This window comes from Festucalex cinctus, chromosome 1, assembly GCF_051991245.1.
Source record: "Festucalex cinctus isolate MCC-2025b chromosome 1, RoL_Fcin_1.0, whole genome shotgun sequence".
NCBI lineage: Eukaryota > Metazoa > Chordata > Actinopteri > Syngnathiformes > Syngnathidae > Festucalex > Festucalex cinctus.
Window position 1 is genome coordinate 64,031,657 of NC_135411.1, and position 14,918 is coordinate 64,046,574.

The following is a 14,918-nucleotide window of genomic DNA, read 5'->3' on the forward strand; positions in this document are numbered from 1 at the left end:
TGATCTGAGCATAGGCCCGTACATTTTGTGGGTGCAAAGCAGTTGCGTCGTAGTTTGGCACTAGCCACTGTGCTCGTCTTTCACTTCCGCCTGGTTTAGAATCACTGACAGCAGCCGAAAGAACGATCCCATCTCTCTTTGAGTTATTAGAGCATCTGTAGGAAGCGCACAAGTTCACCATTAAATCAACTATTTGACCTATTTTCTCAGTCACACTGATTGTTTTCTAATTCACTCGTATTGACGTCCTGCCCTCCACTGCAAGGGTCACACTTAAACATGACGTCACACTAGAAGGGTCTATAGTCGTCCGGCAGTCAGGGTAGGGCCAAACAGCAAACAAAAAAACAAAGAGAAAATTGCTTACCTGTTCGGGATGGCGGTGGCCGGCAAGGGCAGGAATATTATCTGAAGGAGCATGCATGGCCCCCAACAAAATGTTTACTACATATGAAGGTGAAAGGCTCACTTCGCTGGCGTTAAAATTGCTCTTTTGGACGTCCTCACAAGTTGATCAACGTTCACATTTATCCCTCTAAATTTTTGGATTCAGCAAACGAATAATGAATACATCCTTCATATGTGGACGGTCGTAGTGACTGGAGTACTTTCTGTTCCAAAACAGCTGTGTTTACTCGGCATGGATTTTTTTTTTTTCCGGAGATAAACGAGAACAAAACAAGCAATACTAAATGGCTCGTCTGCGAGTGTGCTTCTAGTTGACCCCTTTTCACGTGGCCTTGCAGTCTAAAAATAGAAATTTTGCAGTACCCCATTAAATTAATACAATTTCATGAAACAAAAACAACATGGTAGATTAAGACTCCAAATTGTCTGTAGATGTCAAGGGTTGTTTGTCTAGTTGTGCTCTGCAATTCGCTGAATGAATGAATGAATGAATGAATGAATGAATGAATGAATGAATGAATGAATATTAAGTAAGTAAGTAAGCTTTGTTTGCATAGCGCTTTCACAGATACAAAATGCCTTACGGGGTTAAAGACCACACACATTCCCACACCAGTGGTAAGGCGCTGCCAGGTCCACTGGGAGCAAATCAGGGTTCAGTGTCTTGCTCAAGAAAACTTTTACATGGCCACCAGGGGTGACGATCGAACCCACAACTTCGTGGATGGGAGACGACCACTCTACCACTGAACCGTGCCACCCCCAAATGAATGAACGAATGAATGAATGAATGAATGAATGAATGAATGAATGAATGAAAGTTCAATTAGCAAACCTGACTAAGGATCCACTCACATTTTCACCTATGGGAAATGTTTAATATTGAATAGTTCCAAAATTCACCCACTACTCTAAACATGTAATATTTCCAAATACTTGATGTAAACAGTCCACCCCTTTGCAGCCCTATCTAAACAGCTAAATCATACCACAATCACTTCATGCAGTTACACTGTGGCTGTAACTGTTTTTAGTGTTGTTCTAACTGCACAAATGCCACAAGTACAGACAGTATCCTTATCCAAGGCACTGAAACTTCAAGTTCAATCGACAGGGGAAAGAGAATAATCTATCAGTGAGATTGTTTTGGCTTCACAGTGGAATGGAGCACCTCGGCAAGCTTCAAGCGCATCCTTGGCTCAGCCCAAGTTACAGAGACCAAGAATCCCTCCTGCAGTATCCAGGGACTCATCGCTGTAAGACATCAAGTAACCTCTCTCTCTCTCTCTCTCTCTCTCTCTCTCTCTCTCTCTCTCTCTCTCTCTCTCTCTCTCTCTCTCTCTCTCTCTCTCTCAATTTCTCAATTTTATTTTCGATGCATCGATGCAAAACACTTCTATCTTACTCAACTTCCATACTTGACCAGATGAAGTTGCAATGAAAGCGATTTCTTTATCTTGAATTTGACGCTTCATCCAGTTCATGCAATGTAATAATTTGGAGCCTCTTTAAATGCAGGGTGTGCACTACTTCGTCAGGGCAAGTGCCTATAATGTGAAAGGATGGGGCCCGCCTCAGGTTTCCACTCCAGTCAGTGCTGCTCCCTCCAGTAAGTATGTATAACCTTTCTGAACATTTTTAAAGGCTCAATTCTTTTTCTGCTCTTGCAAAGGTTGTCATCAGCCTTGATGTGACAGTGGTAGGATCAACTCATCGGGTAGATTACTGAATTATTCAAATGTGGAGGCTTAAAAAGATGTCACTGTGACTGTGGGTTTTGTGCCATTGCTGCTGTGAGGTTGAATTAACATTCACTGGTGGCAATAACTTCTCTCTCCTACGGCGAAATGATGCCACACAATGATTATGACACTAGTATGACAAACATAATTCAATTAAATACACACACAAAAAGAGATGATTGATCATGTGTCTAAATAAATGATTGCATTGGGCTTCAGGCAAGATGGATGAAATTAAGCTTACCGGTACTTCAAAATAGAGGTCAGTGTTGGCACAAAATAGTCAGGTTTCTGTTCGAAAGTGGTTAAAAAAATGTCAGGAATTTTTTTTTAAATGATAGCAGGTGTGCACTTAGCCGCTTACTAGTGCATTGAATGAGTTGTTTTGCTCCTTTGCAGGTTGGAGAGAGTGTAATGGTGTGAAGTCCCAATACAGAAATCATGAGGTCCTGGTGAAGAAGCTTCTGGAAGATGCTGGAGATCCTCATAACAGAGGATATTACAAAGGTAACACATCTTTGCTGGTACAAATTCGATATATGCCTCTTTGCTACTGTGAGCTTCCAGTCTTTGTCAACAGCTTCATGTGGGTGCACGATAAATACAATGAAAAATTCTGACTCATTCCAGTCATCACTTTCTTCCATTTCACAGAGAACCCAAAAGCCCAAAGTCCCAGCAAGCGTCTGTCCATGTCTCGGGGCATCAAACAACTGTTCCAGTCTGCTACCAAATTTGTTCGTCTCTTACAGAGGTAGCTCTTATGCCCATGTCAGACTACACGAAAACAGCCTGATTTCAGCCCGACCAACGTGTCGCGGACAAACGGGGCATGTCGTAAACGATTTTGGGTTGTCTTGACGTAGCGTCGCCCGTGTAGTGCGACACGTTCAACGACTGGTCGCCGGTTGTCCGGGACGGTTCACGACCATCACGACGAAAGTCTAGCATGTTAGAATTTTTGCTCGTCTTGACGCATAATGTGACATACCTACGTCGTCGTCCGTTTGGTTCCACAGCATTGACCAATGCGTACGTACCTACAATAGCGAGAGGGAGCGAAACGTCAATCACACACTGAACAGCATTTTATGCCTCTTTTTATTAGCATTTTTATTTTATTTTATTAGCATTTGTTTATTTATTCCTTTATGTATGTATTTATTTATCCCCTGGATATTTCATGGGATGGGGCCAGGCAGGTGCATCTCGAGGGGGAAAAAAAAGCGCCCCGCTGCAGCGCTGCGGCTGCATGGAGCGCGCACGCATTCGTGCAACCCGTCAGGCAACAGCGACGTGAATAGAGGACCAAAATATATTGTGATTGTTGTTCTAATAATTTTGAGTGGGGATGGGCACATATATAGTGAGGATCGATCACATTTTCATATAGTCGGGCCAGGCCTCGCCGTCTTAACTGTCACCCGCTCTCACTTGCTCTCACAAGTTGTTGTTTTTTTCCCCCCTCGGAGTGAGTGGCGTACTATCCAATGCACCGTACTAAAACAAATCAAACATGAATAAATGAAGCAGTAAAAAATACTCAATATAATATTTCAGTGTTTGATAACATGATAAAACAAGATGCCATCCTGCAAATTAATTAACAAAATCAGCTATAATTACCCTGGCTCATATAGGCCCAAATAAATTAAAATACAGTGTTGGCTACTAAATCATATTTTAAACACTATTGAGGAGCAGGGCGCGCAAGCAATGCGCTCACATCACACTTGTCCCATGCGTGCTCCATTCACGCAAACACTCCCTGTCCTTGCCTCTTTTTTTTTTTTTTTTTTTTTTTTTTTGTCCCACCTCCCCGACAAACAGTGGCCGACGCGTCTCTCTTGGCAAGACAACACACGATGATCGGCTGGTGTCTTGTCGCGTTCAGACGTGTAGTGTGACTACACGCCCCATCCATCCACGACACGGAGCGAATTTGTCGGGTAATGTGACAGCGCAACTGTCATGTAAGACAAAAAAATCGCGTAGTCTGACATTGGCATAAAATCTCATTTAACCTGTCCCAGATCAAAGTGATATTGCGGAAATGAAAAAAAAACACAATTCTGGTAATATAATTGATGTGCATTTGAAAGGAGAGAGTTTAGTCAAATACTTGTATAACACTGAGAATTTTTTTTGCTGAGTCACTTTTGGTATCCGCACATTCATCAAGACTCAGAGTGGTGTCCTTAAACAGGTGCAGGTTGTCATGACAACAGACTCACTGAACCACAAGTGTGGACCACATGAGAATCATCAATGTTTGATCCAGTGGCTATGGATCAGGAATGTAGCCTGCAAAATGTAACATGACACCATCATAGTTGTTGTAATATATCTGTCTGGGAGGAATGGTCTCTGCCTGGTGTCTTTTATCAGATGGCATATTTGGAAAAATCAACTGAATTGTGTCAAATATAGGATAATGCTCTCTCTTGCTTGCTCTCGCTCTCTCTCTCAGGGGTGTGTACTTGGCAACTGTGTTCTATCACAAGGAAAACATCCTGGTGACAGCTGAAGACCAACTCCCACTGGTAGAGATACAATGCTGCTCAACCACTCTCACTCACAACTTCGTTTGGTTTGCCAAGGTGAGCTCCTCAGGGACACGTCCGTGAACATATACGACACACAATATTTTGACCGTATACACAATTTAATGAAATCTAGTACAAGAGCAGGATGAATAAAACATTCTGCCTTTAAAAAGATAACTAGACACTCAAGGGTAGACCTCTGCCAAGGTGAAAATATCAATTGAACACTTTGGCAGCTACTGCATGAAAGCAATTACAGCGTCTTCATAATGGCATGCGTTTTCTAACAACGTGAATATATATATTTATATACATATATATATATATACAGCATAAAAAAAATAGTGAATCATATTTTTGTTTTTCGTTCATATGTTAGCATGGGCACTTTAGTTCTGGAGATCAAAAACTCCCATATTCACATTTTTATTTTCAGTTTCACCACCCACTCGCAACGTTCCAAGGGAATTGTGTAAACATTCTAATAAACAAAACAAACCAACTAACAAGGGTCTCACCTAGGTGCACGTAATCATGCTCAGTTCCTATTGCACTTTCAGATAGGAATTAATTTAACAATGTGTTTATTTTTGTGCTGGAAGTGCAGTGGTGTAAACTTAAACTACTGGTTTAAAATGAAAGCTGTATAGATAAATTGACATGCAAAACAGACCATTAGTCTTGTAAATGCCGAGTATTTGATGCCCTTACATTAAATCTCATTTAAATTGTGCATCAGTGTACAGTACAGTATATCCCCATTGGAATGCAGTCATAACACAGCTACTCCTTCTTCTCAATTATTCAGTACGTAGGGTATATAACTCCATGCAGGAACTGCAATTTAGAATGGAATGCCCATCTATTTTCTACAGTTGTCATGTGCATGGCAGCAAGTGCCGTGGCTCCAGCAAGCACTGTCCTCCGCTCATTCATCTTCCTCGTCCCTCCTGCAGAACAGGCACAATATTTTAAAAGCAGTCTCCCAGCTGCAGGTAGGAAGTTTAATTGCTAATGCTGCATAATAAGAAGAATTAAAACAAGTTAATTGCTATTTGAATTGCTTATGAGCATTTCTTTTGATTACCTCTTCACTTCACCACCCTAAGCTATTCTAAACCCTCTTTTGTTGAATTAATCCCCAATATTAACATTCTCATGTTTACCTCTCCTCCCTGCTTCGCTCAAAGTCTTCACTGGGGACAATGGACCTTGGCCAAGTGTACTATGAGCCACTCAAAGACCGACAGGGCAACATTTTACTTGTGACATTAAAGGAGTTCCCAAATGCTACCAGGTGAGCGCTGATTCCAACCAGACAACTGGAAAAGTTTGTCAGTAAAATAGTTTTAAACTTCTGTTTGAAACATTGTTACATATTGCATGGAGTTCTTTGGCAGGGCCGAAATATACTAAACTACACTATCGATCTGCTTTCCACAAAAGGGGAGAGAGAAAAAAAGACGGTTAAGTCCAAATTCAACTGAAAACACTTCCTTGGAGATATAAAGGTGGAGAGACTATTTCAGGTTTAGTTAAAGTAGCTAAAGTTAAAGTCATGTATGGGTTCTATGAGTGCAAATAATGATGATTAATTTTTTTTGTTTTTTTGTATAATAAATTAAATGAATTATAATTCAATTACCGGTTTGGTCTGTAGTATTAGAAAATAGCTAATAATATTGATAATTGTGTTCTAAAGTAAAAGCAGATTTTTGCAAATGTCTTATTTTGATCAAACACAAAATATTATCAAACAATCAGAGCAAGCAGGAGAGCTTCTTGGATGTCCTGGATTTTTGAAAAAATGTCTCTTTGGTGCTCTTCAGTAAAGGGATCCACAAAGCATATCCAAAAAAAGAGAAAAAACTGAGGCACTCAAAGGGTTTGCACGTGAAAGGCCTTTATTACAACATGTCCAGTTGATTAAAAAATGTTTTTTTTTTTTAAAATCAACTGGCCATGTTGTAATAAAGGCCTTTCACGTGCAAACCCTTTGAGTTTTTTCTCTTTTTTGGACAAAATATTATCAGTCTACTTTCATGAAAGAAAATCAAAGATATTTAGTTTTGTGAGGCTGACATAAGGGGTTTGGCAATTTTAGGCTACACTTCACCCTAACACTAAACCAAACCCTAAATGATTAATCAATATTTACAGTGATCAGGATAAATGAGTACACCCAAACAAGTTTGAAAGAACACCTTTTAGTTTCCTGTCAGAATGAATATTTTCTATGGGATACTAATACAACAAAATACTCCCACAAATGTGGGCCATTCATTGCAAACAAGATTTGTTAATTAGTCCTAACAAAAAAAGTAGTTTTCAAATTAAATATATTAAAATACATTTTGCACAAATCAGTAGACCCCCGAGAAAAAGACTAACAACTAGCAGACACGTTGCAATACATAACAGCCATGGAGGTCATAGAAAATACTAGATGAAAAAAAAAAAGAAAAGGAAAAAAAAAAGAAAATACTAGATGTCGTCGTTTTTGTTGTAGGATGCATTCATTTTTTGCATTAGTTAATTTGATTAAATTGAAGATTTTGTAGTCTATGCATTGTATTACAACCTTACTTTCATGTTGTGAGTTAAGTGCATATACTACTATATACTACAGAAAACATTTTGTCAAAAATTTTGGAAATTATTCATATGTTCATTGAGATATTGAATAAAATCTTTCATTTTTTCAAAGGGGATGTACTCATATATGCTGAGCACTGTAGTATGCATATAATAGTGGTCCAAATTTAATGATCAATTTATTGTTGATTCATCAATTAATTTTGAATTCTCTAAATTAAAGCTACGATATGGAGGATTTCCCCCCAAAAATATCTTAACAATAGCATTTTTATTTGACCATTTATGACTGAAACATATTCTAATTAGTAGATCAACATCTTAGCTGTTCACAATTTGTACTCCTACAAGCCTCTGGCCAATATTATTTAGGAAGCGTCCGGTCCGAATCCTTCGAATTTCCCGCCCTCTGTCTGCGGGATGTGACGTCATGCGCCTCATCGTCAGTTGTTTCCTGTCGCGTGAAGACGGAACTAGTACAGATTTTCGCTGCCCCAGACACCCGCTGTTACTCCGCGGAAGGCTGCTTAAAAAAAAAAATGAAAACAATGTCAAGTGCCACGAAAAAAATAAAATAATCTAAACTTGATAGTGACCGACGCCGGGCAAGAACGAGAGTGAACATTGGTTTGACATTTCAGCGGTGGAGAGAGTTGAGATCGGACTTGGATTAGAAAAGTGATTCACAGCTGGCTTTATTTCTACTCCAAAATGTAAGAAGCGAGTATCTTGACATTTAGAAGAAAATGTGTTGTTTTCAAATAGCAGTAACCTCAAGATCGATCACTTCTCGGTCGTAACTATTGGGGTGAAAGTGAGGTGAACGGCAACATTTAGCGTGAAAGTTAAATGTAATAGAACAGAATGACTTTATGAAGAACAGACGTTCCATTCCGCAGCGTTTCAATCAGACTAAATGTTGCCTTATTTTCCTCCGTGAAAACAGCCTATTGTAGCTACATTATGCTAACGGAATGTGAACGGTACTACTGAATGGCGATAACATTCACGGCCGTATCACACGAAGTAGTGAATGGGTCTATATGTTTTTCCACAATCGTCAATTTCCATAAATGACAGCCCACCTTTCGGCTCATGCACAATGACGCTAGCCTGGGGGCGACATACACTAATAATGACTAGAATCAGGTTGACGTCCGTCGAGCGGGGTGACTACAATATGTAACTGCATATTAACATCGGAATGAGGTCCAATTAATTGACGTAATTTGCACATCGTTTTGGAGTACAGCACAGGACTGGACTTCGACCGACTAAAGCAATATGATCTGCACGTCCCGTGGACATCAATTGTTTAGTGAGGATCGAGAGTCTCATCCCGTGAAGTGGCCAGCTTTGTATAACATTATAAAACTTCTTACCTCTGAAAACATAGTTTAATTGGATATGAAGAGCCCAGTCTTCAGTATTGAGGTCGTGCAAGTACGAGTGCGCGCAGCGTGTACGAGCGTGCAGTTTGTTTTCGGCTACAGGTGGCAGTAGCAATTTGAAATTTTAAATCTTCCATATAGCTGCTTTAAGCTCTTAAAAGTCACATAAAAAAGATTATTGTTATTGCTATATACATGCATACACAAAACTAGATTTACGCATTTATATCATTGTATTGTAGAACCCAAGAACATGCTCTCCTACATACATTAGTGCTTTTGGTTTTCTCTATTTCAAGCCCTCCTGAGCCTCCACTGCAGTGGATGCCTCTGGCTCGCCTGGAGAAGAACCATAGAAGAGCTCCTCTGCTGCCTGAACCCACCGCAATGGATATGCTCTGTGAACACTTAAGGGTGAGGCGTGTTTGCTTTAAAAAAAAAAAAAAAAGAAAAAGAAAAAGTAGAGAGACGAGACAGAGAGACTAATGATGCATAGATATTCAGCCTTAAGCTATCCCAGGCAAAAAATTAAATGCTATATTTGGAAAGTAAGATTTTTTTTTTTTAAACACTGTTTTCATTTCATCCCTTTTGCAGTTGTACAGAAATCTAACGTGAGCAGTGTTTTTCACAAACTAAGACAAAGACCAAAATAAATGCATGTTTGTTTGTTTGTTTGTTTGTTTTTAAATTATTGTACCACCCTCCCCGCAAGGTTATTTTACGCACTATTCCGAGGATGAGATCACACACATGCGAGGAAAGATTCAGAGTGAATGTGGTGCGCAAATAAAGCTGCACCTCTTGAGCCGGGGGATGAGGACAGTGCCTTGCTCAAGGGCTCTCAATAATAGCCAGCGAACAGACTAGCATCTCTCAAGTAGCTATTTTTGTAGACTTAAAACTGTGGGCCTGCTGCCAAGCCTTTACGGATGAGCTAAAGCGGACTAATACTGAGCTGAAGCAATAAAACAATACATGTAATCAATCAAATCTCTTGAATTCACCAGCAATGTATCTCAATTTTATTTCCTAGGAGAAGCTGGACTACCATAGGCACAGCAACCAGTGGGCCAAAACGGGTCTGTATGTGGGCATCCTGAAACTATGGAGCTCAGTGGACCAGATCAGGGTTTTGGTGCCTCAAAGACTGCCCAATTTGCTTTGCCACACACGGGTCAGACACAATGCTCACGTCACCAGGTAACACTCATGAAATTACATTTGGGAAAAGTGCGTCGCTTTTTCAACTCTGCTTGTATCCTATAAAGATGCGTAATGGGTCAAGGTCATGTTATTGGAAAGTCAATGTTATGGATGTGTGTAAAAGGATATAAAGGTTTCCATTTCTTCCATTACAATAAAAGGAAGGTCTTTAGCAGCGAAGCTTTAACAGCTTCCTGCACTTTCCCATTAATTATGAACCAAGATAAGACAAGACTACCAAAGGAAATCAAGTCCTGCTAAATCTGCTCAGGAAATTCATTATCACAAACTTCGTTAATGCATAATTTGTTATCAGAGCACCACAGGGTCTCTGCGACTTGTTATTCATGATGCATTTCATAACTCTTTTTCCTTTCCACTGTGCTGTAATAGAGAAGAATGGGCATGGCTCCAGAGTAATGTTTATGAAACAACTAGTGACGGTGTTCAGAACCTACTGGGCAGCAAGGATGACAACATGGTGGAAAACAGCGGCCTGGTGGAGTTCATCCGGGCCCTGAGAGCAGCAGTATCACATCTTCTGACAAAGCTCAACATCCCCCTCTACAGGGTAAACCGAGAATGACAACTTGAATGTATCGATCCATGTCCGGTCTAGCTAAATTTCCATTTCCACATGTCAAGCGCACACTCTGAACTGGTTGACTATCAAAGAAAGGGCACAAACCATCATTTTCTCTAGGGAATAAAAGTATGGCTTTTTATGTGTCTGTGACAGGCTTATCAGTATGGCATATACACCAGAGAGATGCTGCAGTTAGGAGACAAAGTAACCATGCTGCTGCTTCTTCCTCCGAGTGAAGACTTTAGCTCCAGCTACTGGCCTCTGTTGGGAACCAAAGAGCCCGGCCTTACCATGCCCCTGCAGATTTTTGAGCTGGGTGGGTTAAAAGGTCAACTCAACACATCCTTAGCTTCTCTTGTGGTGGTTTTCAAACTACGTTGGAGTGCCAAACAAGGTTAATTAGCAGCGAAGGAATATGATTCATCTTGTGACAAAAGTGCCTCAGTTGGAATATACTTTACTGTATTAATTAATAGAGGAAACTCGTCATTAATACAAATTAAAGTAGGTTTCATTTGTAAAGGAAGACCTTGAAAAAAAAATCAATAACCCACAGTCATGTAATTAGCACAAAACCTTTTGAAGATAAATCAGGTTAATCTGTGGAGGTTTGACCTTCCTGATTATCTAACATAATATCTCTCTTTTGACCCCGCTTAGTAATTCCCACTCTTAGAATACATTAAAATCCCTTCATTAGTACTCAGTCTGCTTCATTTCGCTAATTTGCATTTCCTCTCAACTCATAACTAGTCCACCTCTGGACATATGAGCGGGACTTTGTGTCCCAGTACTGCAAGGCCTGGGTGAGGCTGGAGCTGGACACTCACCTGGCTCAGCAGGCTCTGCGGGAGGCGCTGGATACCAGGGAAGTGCAAGTGGCCCGCGAGCGTCTCAACCACGTCACACAACTTTCCCATGTAAGATTTGTGTTTTATTAAGGAAAAAAAATAAACCTCTCAAGTGGTATTTTATGGAACATAACACTCAGGCAAACAAGATGTATCTCAAGGGGTTTATCTCCATAAAGAATTTTCAGTTACAATAATCATCATTTTTTGCATTTTTCTATCAGCGTCTGGATGTTGTGTGGCGAGATGCCCGCTGGATTATGGACTGTCTGCAATGCGTTCGATCTAAGCAGTGGGTGGGAGCGGTGCCTCTTGGGTTGGTGATGGGCGGAGACCCGCCACCTTGCCCCGACGCCGAGGAGGAGGACGAAAGATTGACTGCCAGGCTCACGTGGCCCTTTCGACTGCAGTCACAAAGGGCCACCGCGGGTAAAAATGCGGATGCTAGGGATGTAACGATAATGGCAGTATCATTATATCGCGATATTAAAAGTGCCACAATATATCGTCGTCATGTCACGATATTAAAAGCAGCACATCTGGTTAAGTCGGGTTGATTTCCATTTGTGCAGTTCTAGCACCCTCTGATGGCTAGTTTTTTAGTGCAGCTTAATTTTTACAAGGCATATTTTTGCCCTTCTGTGTTTAAAATCCACACTAATGGTCAGACGAAGAGGCACGTAATATGCTTGTCAACCGAGTCAATATGTGGAGGAACTTAATGTGTGCTTGTATTAGCAAATAAGTGCCCCAATATTAAGTGTTATTAGAGATTGTAGGTGTTTATATGCATTGCTGTAATGTACAAAAGCACAAAATTGTGTTTCTTTAGTATGAGCTTTTTTTTTTTTTTTTTTTTTACAATATTGTGACCTTTTTTTGTATCGCCAACCTCCCCACAATATCGTGATAATTATCGTATCGTGATGTTTGGGTATCGTTACATCCCTAGCGGATGCCCTCAATCGTATTCAAATAGCAATTAACATATAAAATAATTCCTTTGTGTATGTTTCCCTTTCAGAGACTTTAGTGAGTGTGGCTCCACCAAACATTGTCACGGCCGAAGTCACCCCTTCAGCAGGAAATATGGTTGTTGTTGAGGAGGCCCCACTGGTCTTAACGGAAGGCATTGCAAAGGGAGGGTACCCAGTAGACATCAGTGTCCAATCCACGGTGGATATGACAAGCGCCGGCCAGTCAGAATTGGGATGCACAACTTTAATTGAATCCGGACTAGAGTCTGCTGCTGTCGGACCGTCGGAAGTAGGGTTTGCAGCTTTGGATGCGCCCGAATCCTTCGGTGCGTCGGAGCACTTCCCCTCCAGCATCTCCGAGGTCATCCGCCCAATGGAGATGGCAGAGTTGGTGGATATTTTGCCCACGCTGAGTCTCATCGAAGAGGAGACCCCAAGTAGTCCTTCCGCACCGTCGGTGATGGATATGCTGCAAAGCTTTGGACTGGGGATCAATGAAAAGGGCAACTGCTTTGAGTCGGGGAATTCACATTTAATGGATGGGGCCGTATGTGAGGCGGAGCCAATCCTGCATCCTAATAAGAGCATCAGTGTGACAGACACAAACTCGAACCATGCTGCTTTATTAGAACAAGACATGTCCAGCTCACACGCCACGGCGTTTGATACAGAAAGTACCCGAGAAGATAACACGTCTCTGCAGGTTCTCAGCAGGGGACTGAATTTTCCAGTGAGGAACCAGGCGGAATGGGACAAACCAGTTAACAGCTCCTCCTGATAGACTGTCTGCAAAGAATTTATACAGCTGCAGGTCAGCTGATTTATCACACTGACTTCTTGGATCAACCACACCAACATTTGGATCTAACTGAAACAGTGAAACAAAGTGAATATTGCTATTCACTATTCTTAATGTATTGGAATACATAAATATGCTGCCTAACCGTTATGTACATTTTAAACTGTCTTACAATCAATTTGCGCTGATTGCACCATTTTGCTGATTCCACTTAAATCAAAACACAAAATGGTAGACGTAAGCAAATCCAGAATGCAAGAGTGATGGTTTTGCCACCCAAAATGTGATGATCCAACATTTTACTATCAAATGGTGACATAAAAAAACTCTTCGATCTTTTAATGTGGCAAATATTTGTTTGTATTTTCAAACATATTGTGTGGAATCTGTGGATATTTTTCTTTCATTATACTGTAACTTAAAAATTGTGCTGAAAAGAAAGTCATTCAAATGCTTTGACTGAAAATAATTGATTTTTAAAAATAAATGTGGAGAAAAATGTATGGAAATAAAATAAAACCTTAGGAATGCAAAATGCTAAGAATAATAATTCATTTACGTACAATAGTGTGAGGTAGTTCCAATATACAGTAGAACATAGAAATGACTACGTTCAAGACTTCCACACAGTTCACTACTGTATATATCAACCACTTTTTAATGTGCCTTAGAATTGTAAAGATTGACAACCATATCCCCCGTTCATACTCAAAAGGGAAGTATATTGTTTGGGAGAGTGAATAATAAGTGTTCAAGAGTATAAACTGTTGTTTTTTTGTTTTGTTTTTGTTTTTTTGCTAATCTTATATAATGTGATACACCACGTGTTGTCAAGTGGCTTTTTTTTTTTTTGCACATCACTGCCTGGACATTATGACTTCTGTAAATTGCTCTGCTCTGTTTTTCCTTACAAGTGCTACTTTGGGAGTTCTTAAAGGGTTCGTAGCTGCAGTGTGTTAAAATTAAAACAAAAGTATTGACTATTTGTAGCAAAGGTTCATCTGTAAAGTTTCTTTTACCTTGTCAGAATGGAAAACTACTGTATATGGCTTGAAGTATTGGGACATCTCTTCATAATAATAATAATAATAATAATAATAATAATGTAAAATTAAGCGATACTTTCACATTCCAAAAACATTATTTCTTATGTTAATTGACGACTCAAACTTGTCCATAAATGTGAATGTGAACATGCCCTGCGATTGGCTGGCGACCACTCCAGGGTGTACCCGCCTCACCCAAAGTAACCTGGGACAGGTTGCACCACTCCCTGGATCATAATAAGTGCTGCAGAATAAAATTGGATAGCCAGGATCAAATTAATTACTTGACTGTTGTCTAAATTGATCTTTCGCCTGTAGTAATTGGTGTACAGCAGTGATTCTCAAAGTTTGATATTCGAGCTTGGCAAAAGCTCTCCATACACAGAAGAACCGCTGAATTGAATGATACAAATAAAATTTAATTTGTATTTGACTTATGTGCAATAAATTTTTAATTGAATAAGTAGACCTACACTTTTTTTTTCCCAGTACCCAAGACAGTACATCCAATGTAAATACTGTGCATAATGTGACTACAGGATTATTCAATGTATTTTAGGAGCAAAACCTTTGGTCTTCTATCAGCATTCACCTACTATGCTTCTGTTGTCTGATCATATTGGAGTTGGAGAACCAAGTAAGTAGCTAAGTTTTTTGAGGTGGTATTTGTGGGGAGGGAGGGAGAGAGGGGGAGAGAGAGAGAGAGAGAGAGAGAAATAAACTGATGTAGAGTATGTGATTGCCCCCTAATGGCCTAAATAAGTCACTACA

General features: G+C 40.1%; 1 protein-coding gene across 4 annotated transcripts in view; it reads left to right on the forward strand.

The window, feature by feature from the left end:
- LOC144004488 (ankyrin repeat and fibronectin type-III domain-containing protein 1) overlaps nt 1-14,613 on the forward strand; it is a 28,121-nt gene extending 13,508 nt beyond the window's left edge. For all 4 annotated transcript variants that reach the window (XM_077501657.1, XM_077501648.1, XM_077501667.1 and 1 more), the window contains 14 exons: nt 1,567-1,664; nt 1,927-2,017; nt 2,550-2,657; nt 2,805-2,904; nt 4,621-4,750; nt 5,572-5,691; nt 5,887-5,993; nt 8,982-9,096; nt 9,719-9,885; nt 10,282-10,459; nt 10,628-10,790; nt 11,228-11,394; nt 11,550-11,754; nt 12,350-14,613. In XM_077501657.1, the coding sequence (XP_077357783.1) occupies nt 1,567-1,664; nt 1,927-2,017; nt 2,550-2,657; nt 2,805-2,904; nt 4,621-4,750; nt 5,572-5,691; nt 5,887-5,993; nt 8,982-9,096; nt 9,719-9,885; nt 10,282-10,459; nt 10,628-10,790; nt 11,228-11,394; nt 11,550-11,754; nt 12,350-13,080 (2,480 nt within the window). In that variant the 3' untranslated portion in view covers nt 13,081-14,613. The remainder of the gene's footprint in view (nt 1-1,566; nt 1,665-1,926; nt 2,018-2,549; nt 2,658-2,804; nt 2,905-4,620; nt 4,751-5,571; nt 5,692-5,886; nt 5,994-8,981; nt 9,097-9,718; nt 9,886-10,281; nt 10,460-10,627; nt 10,791-11,227; nt 11,395-11,549; nt 11,755-12,349) is intronic.
- The last annotated feature ends 305 nt before the right edge of the window (nt 14,614-14,918 follow it).